This window comes from Haliotis rubra, unplaced genomic scaffold (genome assembly GCF_003918875.1).
Source record: "Haliotis rubra isolate DU_JTF1 unplaced genomic scaffold, ASM391887v1 Scf526, whole genome shotgun sequence".
Classification (NCBI taxonomy): domain Eukaryota; kingdom Metazoa; phylum Mollusca; class Gastropoda; order Lepetellida; family Haliotidae; genus Haliotis; species Haliotis rubra.
The window spans coordinates 334,881-357,418 of NW_025767220.1; the positions used below are offsets into that span (position 1 = coordinate 334,881).

A 22,538-nucleotide genomic window follows, 5' to 3' on the forward strand; every position below is an offset into this window, starting at 1 on the left:
TGAGTCTTCTCCTTCATCATCTCCTGTCGTTTGAAATGTTCAATGAATTTTTTCAGATCATCTGTGTTTGTTAGATCCAGGGCTGCCAGATCTATAGGTGGTTCTAGTTGAGGAGGTGGAGCAGCATCCAGCACAGTCAGGGTCTTCTGTCCACTGCCACCTTCAACTGCTGAGTGGGGAGGCCCAGGAAGTCCCTCAGTTGATGGTGGCTTTTCACATTTCTTACGTGGTCTGCATCTGCTCTTCAGACATCTTGTTCTGTGGTCAAGCACCTCTGGGTCTGTCACACAAAATATCTTACATACTGGGCACTGGTATACCCTACATGCTTCCAGTGATTTGATGGTAAGTTTGGGATTTAAATGTCCAGATTTCACAGACTGGTCTGATGTTTCACCATTAGCATCAACAGGAGCAAACTCCTCTGCTCTGCATATAGACTGGATGTGCTTCCGTAGATCATCCAGAGACAGCAACTGTTCTTGACATATTTTGCATTGATAAAAGACATTGAAGAGCTTCTTCGATGCCTTTTTTAGGTTTGTCAGTTGAAGAGACTGTAGCAACAACATCCTCAACTGGTGTAGATACTGCAGAGGAGCAGGAGGAAGAAATGCTCTGGTTTGCTTCCATAGAGCATGGCCTAGTTTCAGCGGAGATGGCACCTGGAGTGGTAACTGGTCCTACCGAAGAGTCGGCAGTGTTCGGTAAAGAGATAGCTTTGGGCAAAGTCCCAGGCTTGGAAACAATGGAACCACTCGACAGCAGGGGTTTAACACAAGTCAGGCTTTCCTTGCCACATCCTCCTAACAATGCAGTGTTTGTAGTTACTTTTGAGTTCCTCATTGAATTTGTAAATATTGTGGCCTTACTCTTAGGTTTTGGTTTTGGCTTGGTTAACGGTGACTTGAGAACAAAGGGAACATTACTGTCCCCTGTAGCAGCACTTGGAGGAGTAGCATCAGGCATCATTGCCTTGCCTGTGATTTCTGATTTCTTCTTAACAATAGGAAAAACTGGATTTTTACTTTTCAAAGCAACATGAGGATGATTTGTACTTGTGTAAATAGCATTATCTACAGGAACTGATTTCTGTTCTGTGCTAGTAACAGTCTTTGAAGACAGTCTGAGCATTTGTTGGAGATTAGCAGTAATGACAGGGCTTGCTTTTGCATGATCTGTTTTCTGTACTCTATGCTGGTTTACACCTGTAAGCTGTGGTTTTCCCTGGTGTTGCTGCTGCTGCTGCTGTTGCTGCTGTTGCTGCTGTTGCCTCTGAACACCCTGTGGCCTACCCTGACTGAAAGTTGTGGACATTGTGGTCTGTCCAAGCTGTTGATTCACCACAGCAACTGGGACTTGGGACTGCACCAGTTGGGGCTGAGCCAGCTGAGCTGCAATAGAAGGTGCAATCTGAGCAACAGTGGATGTTGGTTGCACCCCAAGATTCACTGACAACGGAGAGGCCTGCTGGACAGGTGCTGACACAGAGTGAGACACTGCAGAAGTCCCGATGAGATTGATGGCAACAGGACCATGTTGCTGCTGGACCACTTGTTGCTGGACCACTTGTTGCTGAACCACTTGTTGCTGCACTGTCTGAGCAAGGTTAGTGTAATACTGAGGCTGAGGCAGAGTCTGGGTTGTCACCTGGCCACCTGAGTAAGCCACTGCCACCTGCTGACCTGGTAGGGGTGTTGCCCTGGACTGGTCCTGAAGGATGACAGCTTGCTCCTGGTGTGTAGGTACAGGCAACTGAGTGGTCGGCAGCTGTGAAGGAACACGCAAGAGGCCTGAGGTGATGTGGAACACAGCTGAACCCACTGATGATTTTGCGACTGAAGGGGGCTTTACAGCTCCAGAACTAACTGCCATGTGTTTGGTGTGTAAGTGTCCTGATCGAGCCTGAGTTGAGGAGGTGGACTGAAACGATTGACTGGTTGTTGCACATGCTGGCACTAATTTCATTGCTCCTTTGTTCGAAGATTGTGGTTTGCTATTCTTCAAGGTTTCAATCTTGGACAGTAGCTGTTGCTGTTGGAGTAGCTGCAGCTGTTGTAGTGTATGCCCTGCTGACTGCGAGTGTTGAGGGACTGGTCCAGCATCGTTGGTGGGGACCTCCTGTTCTGGGATGCTGAGTGATGAGAAGAGGGGATCAGCTGCAGACACAGGTGCGGTGTGTTTCATGTGCCCTGGCACCGGCACAGATATCTCCTCCCCTCCAGAACCATTGTTGTCGATGGTGATCTCCTGAAACGCCTCAGGCATGAGGTCAATGTTGCCCTGCTGTAGTAACTCATTGAGAGTGTGTGCATCGGGAAGGTCAGCAAGAGACAGGTCTTCTGTAGCAAACAGCAACTGTCTGATCAGAGTATGTTTGTCTCCTAGCTCAACATCAGACAGTTGTAGAGTTGGTTCAATACTTGCAATGCTGCTGCTTGTCACGTCCTGACTCTGGCCCTTGCCTGCAGACACCACAGTGAATGGTTTGAGATGTTTTGATACCTGAGTTATTTGTTCAGTGTAACCTGGCATGTTGGAGCTGATGGGTCTCACAAGGTGTTGGTGGAGCAGGGTCCTCTGGGAGCTGTGAGGACTCATCCCACTCTGGTCCAGCTCTGTGATACTTCCCTCACTAACAGAACTACTGTCATTAATGAGATCTTCATTGGAGTAGTTCTGGGCCACTGCTTCTCTCTCGGCAAGATACTTGTCACACGCAGGGCCCAGTGACAGCCAGTCATGATCCGGGTTCAGGTAGTAGGGTCGCAGCATGTTCAGGAGTCTCTCCACTTCAAAGAACGTGGCTGGGTTGATCTTGCCACTTTTGGTTGGGTGGTCGCACTCCCCAGTCTTGTTGGTACAGTTAGAACAACACACCTTGCCCCTGTCTTTCACTAGAGACAGACTCTGGTTGACATAGAAGGACTTGACGGCAGCCAGAGTTGCCTGGTTGGGATTAAGGGCGAAGGCAGTGACAGCAGCATACATGGCAGTCTTAGGGTTGCGGGTTGCATATAGGAGAGACAGTTTCTCGCACGTGGCAGCCATTGCTTGCTGTCTCTCCCTAAGGCCGTCCATGTCCCCTTCCTGCATGTGTTTCTCCAGGCAGCTCTTGTCGTAGTTGATGGCAAATATGCAGAGGTCTGTATACAGCTGCAGGAACATGTTGCCACACTGAAACACAAACACACATCATCAGGCACTGAAACACAAACATCATAAGGCACTGTAACACAAACACACATTATCAGGCACTGAATCACAAACACACATCATCAGGCACTCAATCACAAACACACATCATCAGGCACTGAATCACAAACACACAACATCAGGCACTGAATCACAAACACAAATCATAAGGCACTGAATCACAAACACACATCATCAGGCACTAAATCACAAACACACATCATCAGGCACTGAATGACAAACACACATCATCAGACACTGAATGACAAACACACATCATCAGGCACTGAATCACAAACACATCATCAAGCACTGAATCACAAACACACATCATCAGGCACTGAATCACAAACACACATCATCAGGAACTGAAACACAAACATCATCAGGCACTGAAACACAAACACACATCATCAGGCACTGAAACAAAAACATCATCAGGCACTCAATCACAAACACACATCATCAGGCACTCAATCACAAACACACATCATCAGGCACGGAATCACAAACACACATCATCAGGCATTGAATCACAAACACACATCAGGCACTGAACCACAAACACACATTATCAAGCACTGAATCACACACATTATAAGGCACTGAATCCCAAACACACAACATCAGGCACTGAATCACAAACACACATCATCAGGCACTGAATCACAAACACACATCATCAGGCACTGAATCACAAACACAATCAGGTACGGAATCCCAAACACACATCATCAGGCACTGAACCATAAACACACATTATCAAGCACTGAATCACACACATTATCAGGCACGGAATCCAAAACACACAACATCAGGCACTGAACCACAAACACACATTATCAGGCACTGAATCACACACATTATCAGCCACTGAATCACAAACACACATCATCAGGCACTGACTCACAAAGACATCATCAGGCACTGAATCACAAACGCACATCAGGCACTCACTCACAAACACACATCATCAGGAACTGAAAAACAAACACACACACCATCAGGCACTAAATCACAAATACACATCACCAGGCACTGAATCACAAATACACAACATCAGGCACTCAATCACAAACACACATCATCAGGCACTAAATCACAAATACACATCACCAGGCACTGAATCACAAACACACAACATCAGGCACTGAAACAAAAACACACATCATCAAACATAAATCACACATCATCAGGCACTGAATCACAAACACACACACACAACATCAGGCACTAAATCACAAATAAACATCACCAGGCACTGAATCACAAACACACAACATCATGCACGGAAACAAACACATAATCAAGCACTGAAACACAAACACACATCATCAGGCACAGTATCACAACCACACATCATAAGGCACTGAATCACAAACACATCATCAGGCACTGAAACACAAACACATCATCAGGCACGGAATCACAAACACACAACATCAGGCACTGAATCACAAACACACATCTTCAGGCACTGAAACACAAACACACATCATCAGGCACGGAATCACAAACACACAACATCAGGCACTGAATCACAAACACACATCTTCAGGCAGATGTAAAAAGGATGTAAGCAGACACCATAAGACATTCAATAATTACTGCAATACTGAGGTCAGGTGAGTGTGAATCTGTTCTTGTGCATTCAGAGTTGTGAACTGAAGGCTGCAACTAACTCACCTCTTCTCTCACGCCGTCAATGATGAGACCGATCTGTTCTGTGGAGCGGGACAGTTTCGCCACGGCCCACACACTGCTAAGGAACTTGTCCTGGTCGCTGTCTGCCAGATACTGGTGGCGGATCCACAATGTCAGCAGTTCCTGCAAACCCACAAATTCAATAAATTCACATATCTGAGTTGCTGTATTTCAATATTTTGAATTCTGATAGGCATCTTAACACAAAGATTCCAACCTGTAGTACTACAACATGCACACATCAGGGCAAGACTCCCGTCATCCTGCCAGCTGTGGTACTACAACAAACGTCAGGGTGAGACACCCGTCATCCTGCCACCTGTGGTACTACAACATGCACACATCAGGGCAAGACTCCCGTCATCCTGCCAGCTGTAGTACTACAACATGCACCCATCAGGGCAAGACACCTGTCAGGTGGCCAGCTGTAGTACTACAACATGCACACATCAGGGCAAGACACCCGTCAGGTGGCCAGCTGTAGTACTACAACATGCACACATCACGGTGAGACACCCGTCAGGTGGCCAGCTGTAGTACTACAACATGCACACATCAGGGCAAGACTCCCGTCATCCTGCCAGCTGTGGTACTACAACATGCACACGTCAGGACGAGACACTCGTCATGCTGCAGGTTCTAGCATGTGGCAGTAGAGTTGAGGGTGATTTTCCAGTGATTTTCAATGGAAGCAAATCATTGAGGGTCTCTGATACTAATACTGATGTGATAAGATTCTAGAACCTACTGACCTTGCTGCTACAGTGGTCTGAGGGTCGAATCCAGTCCTGGATGAGGAAGGTCTGTGCCAGCTCAGTACACAGGGCCTTGTTGTTCTCAGTCTGCTGGAGTCTCGTAATGAGACGCACGCCATCATGGCAAGGGATCTTCTGACACTGCAACATACAGATAACATTGAACATAAACTGTACACACAGAGACAACACAGGACTGCAACATACAGGTAACATTGAACATAAACTGTACACACAGAGACAACACTGGACTGCAACATACAGATAACATTGAACATAAACTGTACACACAGAGACAACACTGGACAAGTCTCTACCTTCAAGCAACACAAGACACACATCTCTACCGGTTGCTGTTCTGCACTCATGCTACTATGTTGCTGTTCTGCACTGATGCTACTATGTTGCTGTTCAGCTACTCATGCTACTATGTTGCTGTTCAGCTACTCATGCTACTATGTTGCTGTTCTGCACTCATGCTACTATGTTGCTGTTCTGCACTCATGCTACTATGTTGCTGTTCTGCTACTCATGCTACTATGTTGCTGTTCAGCTACTCATGCTACTATGTTGCTGTTCAGCTACTCATGCTACTATGTTGCTGTTCACCTACTCATGCTACTATGTTGCTGTTCAGCTACTCATGCTATGTTGCTGTTCTGCACTGATGCTACTATGTTGCTGTTCAGCTACTCATGCTACTATGTTGCTGTTCAGCTACTCATGCTGCTGTTCAGCTACTCATGCTACTATGTTGCTGTCCAGCTACTCACCTCCTCCTGAAGACGATCCTGCTGGTTCAGCTTGTGCAGCAGCATCAGCTGTGTCTGTCGTATGTCAAGGTCGTCTGTCAGAGCGGGGTGTTTAAGGCACCAGGAGCACAGGTTGAGTGCAAACTCCTCACAATTCTCCTGAATCATGATCTCAACACGGATCTTTAGGATGACAGGGTCCTCTTGCTTGATGTAGTTCAAACCTACAAAAAGTAATACATACCTACAACATAGAACAACATTAAAAGAGATCACAAGGAATGTGTGACAAAAAGAATGCCTGCAGGTTGATGCCCCATGGAGATACTGGTTAAGGATATAGATCTCCAACAACCCATGCTGGTCATGAAGGTCACCATGCTGTCAGTGGTCACACTCGCTGACTTGGTGGACTCCATTCCTGATATCAATGTTGTGCAGATTGCTGGCCATGATGTCAATCACTGGACCATCTGGCTCTTTACAGATCGATGTTGTGTAGATGGAGTATTGCAGATTATGTCCCCTTAAACAAATACCAAGCTGTCTACTGAGGCAGGTAACTCACACTCTTCCTCCTCGTTGTCGTCCTCTTCAGCCATCACGAGCCCCAGGGTTGGGTGTGTCCAGCCTGTCTGGATCAGGTCATGGATGAGGCTGAAGCGAGTGTAGTTGTGCGATGACAGCTTCGTGTGAAATGTTTCCAGCGTGGTGTGGAAGTTCTGCTTGCTCTGGCTGTCATCTGCTAGCTGCTGCCACTGGATGTTTAGCACTGTCCGTGCACAGTGCCTTAAATATACATCAGAAACACACGGTGAATATTTCTAACAACAGTCATCAGAAGATCACAAATCCCCCTGGCCTCTACAAATTTGAAAGAACACTGACAATTACATTAAGTCAAACTTGATGACAGAATTTCTGTCTAATCTGTCTGCCCATATACAAGTGTAGTTATTGAGCTATCAACACATTAACATGGAATTGGGATTTGTAACTTTATAGGTTCACACCAATATCAAAGTCACAGGTAAAAATATAAATTTAAAAAATCACAAATCCCAAAAGGCAGCAGTTGACAACCTGGTCTTTGTGTGCGCACAGTCTCATGAAAGAATAAGAAACTATTTTGGGATAAACTTATTTCCACTGAAACAGGAAACAGATTTATTTTCTTACAATTCCTAAGTAGCAAAAGGCACCACTTCAGCCTTTGGTAAATACATGTACCCAGTTGGGATGAAAGGTGTCCCATGGTTTTTAAGAAATCCACCACCCCCGTTCCGTTTTGAGTCTGAATCGTTTCCATGTAAATCAAGAACAGTTAAAATGCCAAAAACCTGCACGTCCCACTTGCACAGAACAATTGTATGTTGATTGTAAAGTTGATTGTAGGGGCCTGAGATTGATTGTAACTAACATTGCTCTGTGCAAGTGGGCCCAGGTGAGGATCTGTTTGACATATCCACCAAGTAATATTCAAATTCAAATGGTTTTCGAGTTGTGCTCCGGAAACAACACCTACCTCCATTTCAGCTTAGTCTAACTTGTTTCCATGGAAACAGTGAAAAATCAAATTTTGAAAAATTCCTACATAGCAAAAGGCACAAGTTCAGCCCTTGGTTAATACATGTACCAGGTTTGGATGAAAAATGTTTAATGGTTTTCAAGTTGTGCTCTGGAAACGAAAACCACCTCCTCCTTTTGAAACCAAGTCCAAATTGTTTCTAAGGAAATCAAGAAAAATAAAGATGCCAAAAATCTGCAAGTAGCAGATGGAACCAATTCTGGGTCTGTTTGATATATCTGCCAAGTCTGGTTGAAAAATATTGAACTATTTTTTACTTATGCCCTGGTAACGAAATGACTACGCAGGGATTTACCTCATGTCCTATCTTTGACTTTGAGGGTCCCTTGGACTCATACTTTTAATTTTGAGGGGTCCTGGACTACAAAATGGGCGTCCCAGACACTTAAATATCATTATTAATGCTATGTTGTAATATTGTTGTAATATAATTGCAAATGATACCATAACCCGGCAAGTAGCAGATTCACTTATTGTTACTTGATCGATATGTTGACAAAAAGTATTTGGACTTTTTCTGCGACCCTGTGGACGCGCTGATCAATTTCGTTGCATCAGTTATCAATTTTTATGCTTATAAGATGCAGGAATTCGCGTCCCATAAATCCCTGGATTACGGATAGACAGATGGGCGAACAGACGAGGCGCTGACTATACACCCTGCATTATATGCTGGGGGGATAAAACAAGAGTCATCAGAAGATGACATATCCCTCCCAGCCCCCACATCTTTGAAAGAACAAATCATCAGACAGTTACTTAAAGTCCAGCTTGATTTTACTATTTTAGACTTTTAGCAAATCGTTTCCATGGAAATCATGAAAAAAATAAATGACAATGACAAAAATCTGCAAATAGCAAAAGGCACCACTTCAAGATCTGCCTCACATAACTGTCAAGTTGTACTGAAAGATATTAAGAAGGTTTCGAGTTGTGCTCGGGAAACGAAACCCACCCTCCTTTTTGGGACTAAGTCCGAATTGTTTCCATGGAAACCGGGGAAAATAAATCTGCCAAAAATCTGCCAAATAGCAAAAGGCACCACTTTGGCATCTGCCTCACATATCTGCCAAGTTTTGCTGAAAGACATTAAGAAGTTTTCCAGTTGTGCTCCGGAAACGAAACCCACCCCTTCCTTTTGAGACTAAGTCCGAATCATTTCCATGGAAACCAAGAAAATAATCAATCACAAAAATCTGCAAATATTAAAAGGCACCACTTTGGGATCTGCCTCACATATTTGCCAAGTTTTGCTGAAAGATATTAAGAAGTTTTCAAGTTGTGCTCTTTTGGGACTAAGTCCGAATCGTTACCATGAAAACCAAATTTTTTTTTAAAAAAATGCCAAAAATCTGCAAATAGCAAAAGGCACCACTTAAGGTTCTGTTTGATATATCTACCAAGTTTTGTTGAAAAATATTGAACGGTTTTTGAGTTATGCTCCGGAAACGAAACCCACCCACCCTTTAAGACTAAGTCCAAAACGTTTCCATGGAAACCTAGAAAAATAAAAATGACAAATATCTGTAAATAGCAAAAGGCACCACCTTAGGTTCTGTTTGATATTTCTACCGGTTTTGGAGTTATGCTCTGGAAGCAAAATGATTACGGACTGACGGACAGACGGACGAGGCGTCGACTATATCCCCCCGCATTACACATTACATGCTGGGGGGATAAAAATTCATTTCTAAATCATACATGTTCACATATATTTGACACACACTTTTACAGTTTTATTTAAGCATGCCTCCACATCACTGTATGCTCCACATCAATGTATGCTCCACATCAATGTATGCTCCACATCACTGTATGCTCCACATCAATGTATGCTCTATGCATTAAATAAAATCCATAACAACAAAATCCTCTGAGAGTTTGTTGCATGTGAACACTCTGTGCCTCGTGGTGAACTCCTGTATATGTTTCTATAACTATGGCATCTGACCAACAAGGGCAGCATGCTGGTACTGTTGTGAAGAAATAGTCCTTGGATCACATATTTTAACACAGTCATGTCAAAAAGTCAAATTGAAACAAGAAGACAAAGTCATCAATAACCCCTTCAATGGCAAAATACTCTTCATGAATATGTCTACGAGTTATGATTATGTCAAATGTTTTGGTGTGTATATAGAAAAGTGGAAGGAGAATATTGAAAGGTGAAGAAATAGTGAACGGTTTTAGAATTCTGCTCTGGAAAAGAGCACTACCACCAATTTCAGTCTAAGTCAAACCTGTTGCCATGGAAATGCCAAAAATATTTTATTCAGAATTCCCAAACTACTAAACGGCACCAGTACACCACCAGATCTATCCATGTGCCAAGTTTTGGGAAGAAACATTGACGGTTTTAAAGTTTTGCTCCGGAAAAGTCAAATGTGCACAGATGCATGGACAGGGTCCATTTTATAGTATGACCAGAAATTATTGAGAATTTTAGGAACATGTGTAATTGGATTTCTAGCATAAACAACCTTGACAAGCTATCAAGTGCTTGGTTTCATTCAAGAGAGACAACTCCGTTAATCCCTTTTCATTAGTTTGTGAAGAGTTATCCCCCCTTTGTTTACTTACTAGCAGACGACATTTTCAGTGATCCTCAGTATGGATGATTTAGAGAAGAGGAAGTTGATTTTAGAGTATTATAACAAGGACATCAGATCAGCTAAAGTGATTTCAAGTAGAACAGGCATCCCTTTGTCCACTGTTTATTGTGTTTTAAAAAATATTGCAAATGGATATGGCATTGAGCACCAGGGAGGCGCAGGTAGACTCAGAAAATTGACTGTCGGCGACAGGAGGCGGCTTGGTATTCTTGTTTCTCAAAACAAACGAACGAGCTTAGAAAACTTCAGGCTGGATATGATTGATAGAGGAACCGTGATTGTCTGTAAGGAGACAATTAGAACTGAGCTGCATGCAATGGGTTGGCAGAAAAGTCGAGGATTTCCATCACCGATTATGAAACCTGAACAAAATGAGTGAAGGTTGAACTGGGGCTTACAGCATAGAAATTTTAACTGGGACAATGTGATTTTCTCAGATGAAAGTTCTGTGTAGCTGTTTCCTAATACACTGAAATTCTGGACCAAAAAAAAACTGAAAAACCTTTGTATCAGTGCCCAAAGTACAGTCCGAAATTTAACGTGTGGGGTGGCATATCTGTGTTAGGGGCAACGCCCCACTGTGTATTTGAAGAGAATATGAACAGTGAGCGGTACACAGATATTCTCGAGGGACCTTTATTTCCATCTGCTCACGTGTTCTATGGAAATTTTTTTGATTTTCCAGCAGGACAACGACCCAAAACATCGTTGCATTCACAGGCCTGGTTTCAGACCCAAAATATGACATTATTAGATTGGCCAAGTTATAGCCCTGACCTAAATCCAATAGAAAATGTTTGGGGACTTATGAAGGAAAGTGTCAATAAGAAAAATCTGATAAATATTGCTGAAATGAAAGAAAAGGTGGTCCGATATTGGGACAGCATGGACCACGACTTTCTAACTTCTTTGATCAGTAGTATGCCCCGCCACATTGATTCTGAAGCCTGCATTGCTGCCCATGGTGACTTGACAAAATACTAACTGTTCACCTGTCTTTGAATCTGGAGTTATGTTCTGCTAATATTCACATTTAATACGTGAGTAATGAGTGAAAAAAAAGAAAAAATTACAATCTTTAAATTCTCAATAATTTCTGGTTGTACTGTAATACAGTATACCGCGGTATTAGTAGAACCGCAGTATTAGTAGAACCGGGGTAGTTTGCCTTTGGTTCGGTATACTGTAATGCAGTCCAAAAAAATCGGTTTTCGTACCGTCATTTTATTAACCTTTTAAACCTTTTCTAAATGTCTAAATATCGAATCATTTTGTCAAAATCTGTTAATTTCTTTGCATTTCTTTTCTTTTCTGCATTATGATCATATCTCTTACCGCGGTAAGAGCGTACCCTTTCACCCCTAAATAAAACATATGAAACAATACTGTGATGACCATCAAGACTCAAGAATTATTCCTGTATTTCAATTGCAAAATTAACAAGAAGACAAAGTCATCAATATCCCCTGCAATGGCAAAATAATCTTCATGATTATGTCTACGAGTTATGATTATGTCAAATATTTAAGTGTGTATAAAGAAAAGTGGAAGGAGAATATTGAAAGGTTTTTTAAAGTTCTGCTCCAGAAAGGAGCACTATCACCAATTTCAGTCTATGTCAAACTTGTTGTCATGGAAATGCCACAAATATTTTATTCAGAAATCCAAAACTACCAAAAAGGAACCAGTACAACACCAGACCAATCTATGTGTCAAGTTTGGTGAAGAAATAGTGAACGGTTTTAGAGTTCAGCTCCGGCAAAGAGCACTACCAACAATTTCAGGCTAAGTCAAACTTGTTGCCACGGGAAAGCCAACAAGAAGACAAAGTCATCAATATCCCCCGCAATGGCAAAATACTCTTCATGATTATGTCTACGAGTTATGATTATGTCAAATATTTAGGTGTATATATAGAAAAGTGGAAGGAGAGTATTGAAAGGTTCTTAAAGTTCTGCTCCAGAAAGGAGCTCTATCCCCAATTTCAGTCTAAGTCAAACTTGTTGTCATGGAAATGCCCAAAATATTTTATTCAGAAATCCAAAATTACCAAAAGGCACCAGTACACCACCCAGACCAATCTATGTGCCAAGTTTGGTGAAGAAACATTGAACGGTTTTAGAGTTCTGCTCCGGAAAAGAGCAATACCACTAATTTCAGGCTAAGTCAAACTTGTTGCCATGGAAAAGCCAAAATGTTTTATTCAGAATTCCCAAACTCCCAAAAGGCACCAGTACACCACCAGATCTATCCTAGTTTGGTGAAGAAATATTGAACGGTTTTAGAGTTCTGCTCCGGAAAAGACAAATATGCACGGACGGACGGACGCACGGACGGACGGATGCACGGACGGAGTCCATTTTAATACCCCCCGCAACGCGTTTTGCGGGGGATAAAAATACCGAACGGTCTTGGAGTTATGCTCCAGAAACCAAATGATTACGGACGGACGGACGAGGCGACAACTATATCCCCCCACATTACATTCCGGGGGGATGAAAATGACAAAAATCTGTAAATGGCAAAAGGCACCACATTAGGTTCTGTTTGATATATCTACCAATATTTGTTGAAAAATATTGAACGGAAACAAAATGATTACGGACGGACGAGGCGTTGACTATATCCCCATTACATGCCGGGGGGATAAAAAGTTATTTATACATTGAAAAGAAGTGTTTGACTCTTTGTTACACCAAGATTGACAAGGTATCCATCTACCACAATATTACAAACAGAATGTGAATAAATTCAAATATGTTCACACACTCCTTATTCTGAAAGGCAAAGAGAGCAACATTTCTTAACCTATGATGTTACAGAAATTGCTACAATGTAACCACATTGTGTGACATCATAGCACTGTATGATGTCATCAATAAAATATACTAGGGACATAAAGAAACTGTGCATACAAAAATTTAAAATCTAAATTTATCAAACCTGTGTAGACACATAAGGATTTAAACTCAGAGATTAGTGACATGTATCCAAATGCATGCACATGCCACGTTCCGTGACATCAGTGGTTTCGGCCTTGAGACGTGCAATACGTTGTTGCACGTGCATTCCGGGAAAGAGAAACAGAGCAAATGAATGCCACACAATACTGTCACTTTGGAAAGCTCAACCCCTGCCCTTGCGATCGTTCAAAAAATTAAACGGCTATTGAAACGCATAGCATGCCAAAGCTCACGTCTGCACAACGTCATGAGGCCATTGGGATGGTCCGTGGGGGAATGTCTCAACGACAAGTGGCTTCACATTTCCACTGCCACCGGAACACCATTTCTGCACTGGTGAGACGCTACCAGAACACAAATGACGTCATCGATCGGCCACGTTCTGGGCGTCCACGTGTAACAACGCCAAGACAGGATCTATGGATAAGGGTGACCCATCTTCACCACAGGTTTCAGACTGCAGTGATGACTGCCCGAACCATCCCAGGACTTCGCCGTATCCACCCCAACACAGTTCGACAACGTTTACGTCATCACAGGATCAGACCTTGAGAGAATCTGGCGTGACATCCCACAAGCCTTCCTTGCACGTTTGATAGGCTCCATGCGTCGTCGATGCACTGCTGTTCTCACTGCCGATGGTGGACATACCTGTTATTGAGCTTGTGACGTGGTCGTTTGACCCCTGTCCCGCTTATGGACTCGTGATGTCATTGTGATTGACTTTTCAATTGAAATTCTCCCGACTTGTTATGGTCTCATGATCCCTCCATTAAAGTTTATATGTACCTTTGACATTGTTATCGTACTTATCAACTGGGATAATATTTTGACAATGCACAGTTTCTTCATGTGGCTAGTATATTACAGATTCTAAGAAATGGTAAAAATATGCAAATGAGCACTTTGTTTTATCTATTTGCTACAACCTTTGCACAGGAACACGTGGAAATTTGAAATAATTATCTTTTTTTACATAATAACATTTTATCCATAAAAGGAACTCCCAGCTCAACAGAAAACATGACCAGATCCGACAAAGTTAAATTCTTTGAGTACAGACTGGCACACATCATTAACACAGATCTGAACTGACATATCTGCTCTAGTCATCACACTGAAAACAAGGAACATAGCGGAACAACTTCTGGCACAGAGCATTTGTGATCGGTCCTGTAGTGAGTCGAGAGTACATCTCTCCGATGTAACCCAGGATAATCCATAATCCAATGACCTTGTTCTCATACTCCTCCACATTTTCAAGCTTGTCAATTGTCTGCAACACGAAAACATGTTATCATTACTCAGACAATAAAAGAACCATTGACAACTAGATAAAAATCTGGAAAATAGAAGATGGCAATTATTCAGTCTTGGTGGCAAGGTTCACGTAGAAGACTGGATGACAACAGGTCGGTCACTTCAAGACTCAGTTTCATTCCAATACATTCATCACAATCAGCAGCAAAGTATTAAACAAGAGTCATCAGAAGATGACATATCCCCCCGGCCCCCACATATTTGAAACAAGAGTCATCAGAAGATGACATATCCCCCCGGCCCCAACATATTTGAAAGACCAAATCATCTAACAGTTACTTAAAGTCCAGCTTGATTTTACACTAAGAAGTGCAAATCGTTTCCATGGAAATGATAACAAACATACATGACAAAAATCTGCAAATAGCAAAAGGCACCACTTCAAGATCTGCCTCACATATCTGCCAAGTTTTACTGAAAGATAGTAAGAAGTTTTTGAAACGAAACCCACCCCTCCCTTTTGGGACTAAGTCTAACTCGTTTCCATGGAAACCGGGAAAAATAAAAAAGACCAAAATCTGCAAATAGCAAAAGGCACCACTTAAGGTTCTGTTTGATATATCTACCAAATTTGGTTCAAAAATATTGAACGGTTTTTGAGTTATGCTCCGGAAACGAAGCCCACCCCTCTTTAAGACTAAGTCCAAAACGTTTCCATGGAAACCAAGAAAAATAACAAGAGTCATCAGAAGATGACATATCCCCCCGGCCCCCACATATTTGAAAAAATAAATCATCTGACAGTAACTTCAAGTCCAGCTTGACTTGGTTTTATGACTTTTTTTAAAACTATGTCCGAATCGTTTCCATGGAAACTGAGAAAATAATAAATCACAAAAATCTGCACACAGCAAAAGGCACCACTTTCGGATCTGCCTCACATATATGCCAAGTTTTGCTGAAAGATATTAAGAAGTTTTGCTGAAAGATATTAAGAAGTTTTCCAGTTGTGCTCCGGAAACGAAGCCCACCCCTCCCTTCTGAGAATAAGTCCGAATCGTTTCCATGGAAACTGGGGAAAAGAAAAATGCCCAAAATCTGCAAATAGCAAAAGGCACCACTTAAGGTTCTGTTTGATATATGTACCAAGTTTTGTTGATAAATATTATACGGTTTTTGAGTTGTGCTCCGGAAATGAAAGCAATCCCTACTTTTTGAGACTAAGTCCAAAACGTTTCCATGGAAACCAAGAAAAATACAAATGCCTTAAATCTGTAAATAACAAAAGGCACCACTTTAGCTTATGTTTGATATATCTACCAAGTCTTGTTGAAAATTATTGACGAAACCAATCTCTCCTTTTTGGAGACTAAGTCCAAAACGTTTCCATGGAAACTGAGAAAAATAAAAATGACAATAATCTGTAAATAGCAAGAGGCACCACCTTAGGTTATATTTGACATATCTACCAATTTTTGTTGAAAAATATCGAACGGTCTTTGAGTTATGCTCCGGAAACAAAATGATTACGGACAGACGGACGAGGCGACGACTATATACCCCTGCATTACATGCCATGGGGATAATAATATCACTGACACTGTAAACCTTCATTGTGTTTACCTGTAGTTCTTTGGGGAAAACGCCATCAACCAAGTGACAAGTGAGCTACCATGTTCACTGTGCGGTTTCCTTACTAGTGTTTGCCCTAGGCATAAACATTTAGGAGTCATCATGACTCCCTGGTGTCATGAGAGGGAGTCATGGACATATTTTGGGGAGTCACCTTCAGTTTTGAACTTTCATCAAGACATCAACTGTGATTGTTTAATAATGACAAAAAACAAGGCAGGGCAGGTCAAGTATTTAATCAGCACTGAGCAGTTAACTGGCAAACAATCAGTTTTAGAAGTTTAGATTTTCTGAACTAAGGGCCCGGTAGCATCGCGTATTTGTGATAATTTGCGCGTTAAATACACAGGTGAGATGTGAGTGAGCTACCATGTCAACTGTGTGGTTTCCTTACATATGCAGGTGAGCTACCACGTTAACTGTGTGGTTTACTTACATATACAGGTGGGCTACCATGTCAACTGTGTTGTTTACTTACATATGCAGGTGAGCTACCATGTTAACTGTGTGGTTTCCTTACATATGCAAGTGAGCTACCACGTTAACTGTGTGGTTTCCTTACATATGCAGGTGAGCTACCATGTTAACTGTGTGGTTTTCTTTCATATGCAGGTGAACTACCACGTTAACTGTGTGGTTTCCTTACATATGCAGGTGAGCTACCATGGTAACTGTGGTTTCCTTACATATGCAAGTGGGCTACCATGTTAACTCTGTGGTTTCCTTACAAATGCAGGTGAGCTACCATGGTAACTGTGTGGTTTTCTTTCATATGCAAGTGAGCTACCACGTTAACTGTGTGGTTTCCTTACATATGCAGGTGAGCTACCATGGTAACTGTGTGGTTTTCTTTCATATGCAGGTGAGCTACCACGATAACTGTGTGGTTTCCTTACATATGCAGGTGAGCTACCATAGTAACTGTGTGGTTTCCTTACATATGCAGGTGAGCTACCATGGTAACTGTGTGGTTTTTTCTTTCATATGCAGGTGAGCTACCATGTCAACTGTGTGATTTACTTGCATAAACAGGTGAGCTACCATGTTAACTGTGTGGTTTCCTTACATATACAGGTGAGCTACAATGTCAACTGTGTGGTTTACTTACATATACAGGCGAGCTACCATGTCAACCGTGTGGGTGACTTGCATATACAGGCGAGCTACCATGATGACTGTGTTGTTTCCTTACATGTACAGGTGAGCTACCATGTCAACTGTGTGATTTACTTGCATATACAGGTGAGCTACCTTGTTAACTGTGTGGTTTCCTTACATATACAGGTGAGCTACAATGTCAACTGTGTGGTTTCCTTACATATACAGGTGAGCTACCATGTCAACTGTGTGATTTACTTACATGTACAGGCGAGCTACCATGGTAACTGTGTGGTTTCCTTACATATGCAAGTGAGCTACCATGTTAACTGTATTGTTTCCTTACACATGCAGGTGAGCTACCATGTTAAAGACTAACGCTTAGTCTCTGAATATATATGATTTTTACTGTAACAAATAAACCTATTTAAATTGAAAAGGAGCCCAAGGGAGACCAGAGATTCAGAACCTGGGGAAATATAGAATTGCTTCATTTAGGGCTTTAGCATTACAGGGAGGACTAGGCTGTAGGGAAAATAATATGATTCTGGGACTGTGAGACAGACTACCATGTCAACTGTGTGGTTTACTTGCATATACAGGTGAGCTACCATGGTAACTGTGTGGGTTTCTTACATATGCAGGGGACAGGTGAGCTACCATGTTAACTCTGTGTTTTCCTTACATATGCAGGTGAGCTACCATGGTAACTGTGTGGTTTCCTTACATATGCAGGTGAGCTACCATGTCAACTGTGTGATTTACTTACATATACAGGTGAGCTACCATGTTAACTGTGTGGTTTCCTTACATATACAGGTGAGCTACCATGTCAACCGTGTGGGTGACTTGCATATACAGGCGAGCTACCATGATGACTGTGTTGTTTCCTTTCATATGCAGGTGAGTTACCATGTTAACTGTGTGGATTTCTTGCATATGCAGGTGAGTTACAATGTTAACTGTGTGGATTTCTTGCATATGCAGGGGACAGGTGAGCTACTATGTTAACTGTGTGGATTTCTTAAATATGCAGGCAAGCCAAGATGTTAACTGTGTTATTTTCTTACATATGCAGAGGAGCTACCATGTTAACTGTAAGGTTTTCTTACACTGAAGATAGCCATTTGCTACCTTCACTAGCCGTGTTAAGTATTCACAACACCTATTGTTATGTTACTGAACTTGTTCACTATGACGGTAAGCAGTGTATTGTTTGCAAATGTAAGAATACATTTACCCAAATGATCGAAACCTTTTGATTAACCTAAAACATCCTAAACACATCCATGTGTGCACACACACACCGTGATGACGCACACTGACAATTAGGAGATAAACGTACTGTGTTTGGAAATTAGATGAATGTTAGACTGAATTGATAGATAAAATGTTAGACCGAATTGATAGTGAGGTTTCAAATTAATTTAGAGACTATCTACTTATTTTCTTGGAAGTAGACAGTTACGCAACAGTTTGAAATGGCGGACGAGCCAGCGAAAGGTTGAAATTCGAAGTGACAGTGGAAAATACTTGACTGACTGTCGAACCTGAACCCTGCAGAATTGAAGAATAGATCCTTTTCTGATCGACCTATGACCTGTAAGTCATCAAAGACTGTTAATTATTATGACCGGCGAGTGTCGATCATGATTTCACGTACGTGCATCTACCCCGGCATGCGAGGAAGAGTGACAGTGCTGCTTTGTGTACCTTTGACTAACTTGGGATTCCTTGGAACATTGATCTCATCATTTGGGACTGGATTGTGGCCAAGCTTTTCAAAGTGTACTAACATAGCTGCAGTGACAGCCTTCGGGGAAGGTGGCAGAGAACTGAATTCTCATGGTTCAGTCTTTGACATTTTGAACGATGCAACGGGACATGATGGAGTATGAGTGGCAAATTTTGTGTTTCGCCTGACCGTTATCTTGTGAATTTCCCATTCTAAACGGAAACAAATATACCATTTACCAGGTAGGTAAATGTTTACGAACGTTTTGCCGCACAAATAGGGATAGATAGGGATGTATTGTTGCAAGGTTTTCTGATTTATATGTTAGATATTGTTTGTTTATGTGTGGGGCTGTGTATTGTAATTGAGTTTGAATATTTTTATAATAGAAGGTAATAATTATGATAGTGAGGTCCCCTAATAATTGTGGAGGAGAAATCGTATAATTGTATTTTTCGAGTTTTAATAAATGTTTCATCAGCACTTCCATCACGTCTGTTGTGTTGATAATAGTCATGTTGGTGGCCAAGCTGAAGTAGTGCGGCAGTTTTGTATACGTGCGCAGTGAAATCAGACGCATTTTCAATCCAAATTGATACCGTCTGATTTTATTGCTTGACCAATCAAATTCGAGCATTTCACGTACCCATGGCAGAATACAGCATACACACATCGACAAAATATTTTACACACAGAGTAACAAACCTCTGATTAGAAAAACTGTTTTGCCACTGTGCCAGACGGAAGCTGTTTCACAATGAAACAGGACTGCACTAAAATCATTAATGGAACAAGTATATATTATTCCTTATTACATCAGACTGACAAATTCCATATTGATAAACAATAACGCATATCATGTGTAACAGGGTTTCAGCAAAAAATCTTACACTTGTGGCATATGAACACAGTTTGCACTGAGAGCCATGCAGTCAGATGCATGGGTGCACATAAATATGACATCAGTATCATGCTTATTGATATCACCAATATCATAGAGAGATACAGTTAAACAAACTGACAATTATCTGCAAAAACATTGCCATATTGTCTCTACACAGTACCATACTGTAAAGCCTCAAAAACTGCCATATTGTCTCTATACAGTACCATACTGTAAAGCCTCAAAAACATTTCCTCCCTTTATGATATCAAATTTAAATACATTTCTGCAATCATCCTGATTATTGTACATAGCAGGAAGTATGACAACACCAATACCTAATGTAACTTTGCCTAGGTACCTTGTGTCATCCTTTGCCTGGTTCCATTTAACAGGATGTTTATGGGTGGGAATTTACACAATATGAAAACTTTCTAGCAACACACACTAACAATGGAAACAGCATCAGCTGGAACTAGGGAGGATATCTTTAGTATTCCCTTATAACATTTCCGTGAATTAAGAATTAAATTGCATAGTGCATGTTAAAATAATCACAAATTATAACATAATAATAAAAAAAACACTACCTAAATGACACTTCTTAAGCTTCCTTAAAATGTGTCCAAGCATGTATAAGATCAATCCCAACCAAAAACATACAAAAATCCTAAAAACCAAGAACGATTTTTATTCTTTGTGCTCATGTGAAAAACTACAAGTCTCTGAAATTATACATAAACATTGTCCTACAAAATACATAATGGAGTAGGCTGACAAAACATCTAAAAATGTAAAACATGGACAAACAATATTGTCCCCAAATTATTAACATCAACCTTGATTTTAAACAATTAACTGTGTAATATTAAACTTGTGTTTATGCTCTTGATTTGTAATTGATCCAGTGTCCAGACATCCCCACGACTGGACATTTGTTTTCCGTTTCAAGTCCTAAATCGGTAAACATATTAACAAAGAAACGTTGTTTGAAGATAGATGTGACATAAAACACAAAAGTGCACTGTAATTCAGGAAGTAAAGCGTGTTGATGTTGGCCAAGCAAGCCACCTGTCAATGTCAGATCGTATCCTGACGTCAAAAGAAACAATAAAATGTCGATTTATTATTCATAATTCATTAATCATAACTTATTTTCTGTGCATAAATCATAATTTGCATAATGATATATATATTTCATAGAATAACACTGAAAATCTCTTTTAGACATTGCTTGTGTTTATATCCCTCGGAAGCACAGTCTTTACTTGTCATGCGCTGTAACCTACATGAGGAAGTCGCTTTGTTGATAAGAAATTAATGTCGGTTTATATTACATGTTGTGAGGGTCAATCGGGGCGTACTTTGCATTGGTCTACAATATAAATTGTTAAATATCATTATGCACACGTAATTGCACTACAAGACTGCTCATTTACTTCTATATAGCCAGTCAAAAATGTGTGCGTGCGTATCGACACGCCATTAATGGCACTCCAAAATGAAAGACAAGTTGGCTTGACTTAGACCAGGGGCTTGACAGCGCGGATCACTGACCTTGCACGCTGTTTCGCAGTAGGCAACGGTTGCAGCATATTTATCGGATATTTTCTGACAATACTGTTGAGCTGCATTCCTCAATTCTGCGAGTAAGAGGTTAAAATCCATAATTTACTGAGCTATGCATGTGCGCCATACGTAAACACACAGCTCAGCCTTAGAAGATGCCATCTAGCGACGCGGGTCAATGTCAAGGGCAGATAACTGCATTGTCTGCCATTACTGAAACCGGCTAGATTTTCTTAGGGCTCGATTAAATTGATTTGGAAAATACGAAACGACACATAAATCCAGAATTATAAGTATTGATAGCAGCCTCCCCTTCATCCGTTATATGTTTAAATATAATTTAACAGATAAAAGCAAGTGAGGCAATCGTTGACATAATGCAGGAAGAATAAGAATCCATACCGAAACGTGGCATCATATATAATAAAAGAAGTTAGTTATCCATAAACAATCTTACTTTCTTATTAGTCACCAACTTCTAAATGCCAATCAAACAGATCATAATGCAGGAAGAACATAATATTTCTTATAATGAATAGACCCAGGGATAATCTACAGTTTCTATTCTCCCTGATTGACCCGAGGAATCCAAACCGATTGTAAACATTTGGTGTGAAATCAACCATTGTTCACTCGACATAGACTCCTTCGTGTACGGAATGAAACTTGGCATCGCCAGTAAGCATCATGGCTGTACGTGCAAGCACTGGATGACTCTCAAAGCTTCCACAACCTGTCTCCATTCCCTGGCGGGAGGTGTCTGAAATCTGATACTATATGACGAACAAATTA

General features: G+C 41.4%; 1 protein-coding gene across 1 annotated transcript; it reads right to left on the minus strand.

The window, feature by feature from the left end:
• Positions 1–348: 348 nt before the first annotated feature.
• Positions 349–21,892, minus strand: LOC124252833. The gene is made up of 7 exons (XM_046686508.1): positions 21,735–21,892; positions 14,706–14,845; positions 6,975–7,195; positions 6,428–6,630; positions 5,652–5,795; positions 4,882–5,022; positions 349–3,177 (listed from the first exon to the last, which is right to left on the minus strand). The coding sequence occupies exons 1-7, from the start codon at positions 21,843–21,845 to the stop codon at positions 460–462; spliced, it is 3,678 nt and encodes a 1,225-aa protein (XP_046542464.1). The 5' UTR covers positions 21,846–21,892; the 3' UTR covers positions 349–459.
• Positions 21,893–22,538: the final 646 nt, after the last annotated feature.

Coding starts and splice junctions, on each gene's coding strand:
- LOC124252833 (XM_046686508.1), bottom strand. CDS start 21,845: ATGGATTTTAACCTCTTACTCGCAGAATTGAGGAATGCAGCTCAACAG. Junction 14,846..21,734: donor ACTGCGAAACAGCGTGCAAG/GTCAGTGATCCG, acceptor TTCGTGTTGCAG/ACAATTGACAAGCTTGAAAA. Junction 5,796..6,427: donor AGGATCGTCTTCAGGAGGAG/GTGAGTAGCTGG, acceptor TGTATGTTGCAG/TGTCAGAAGATCCCTTGCCA.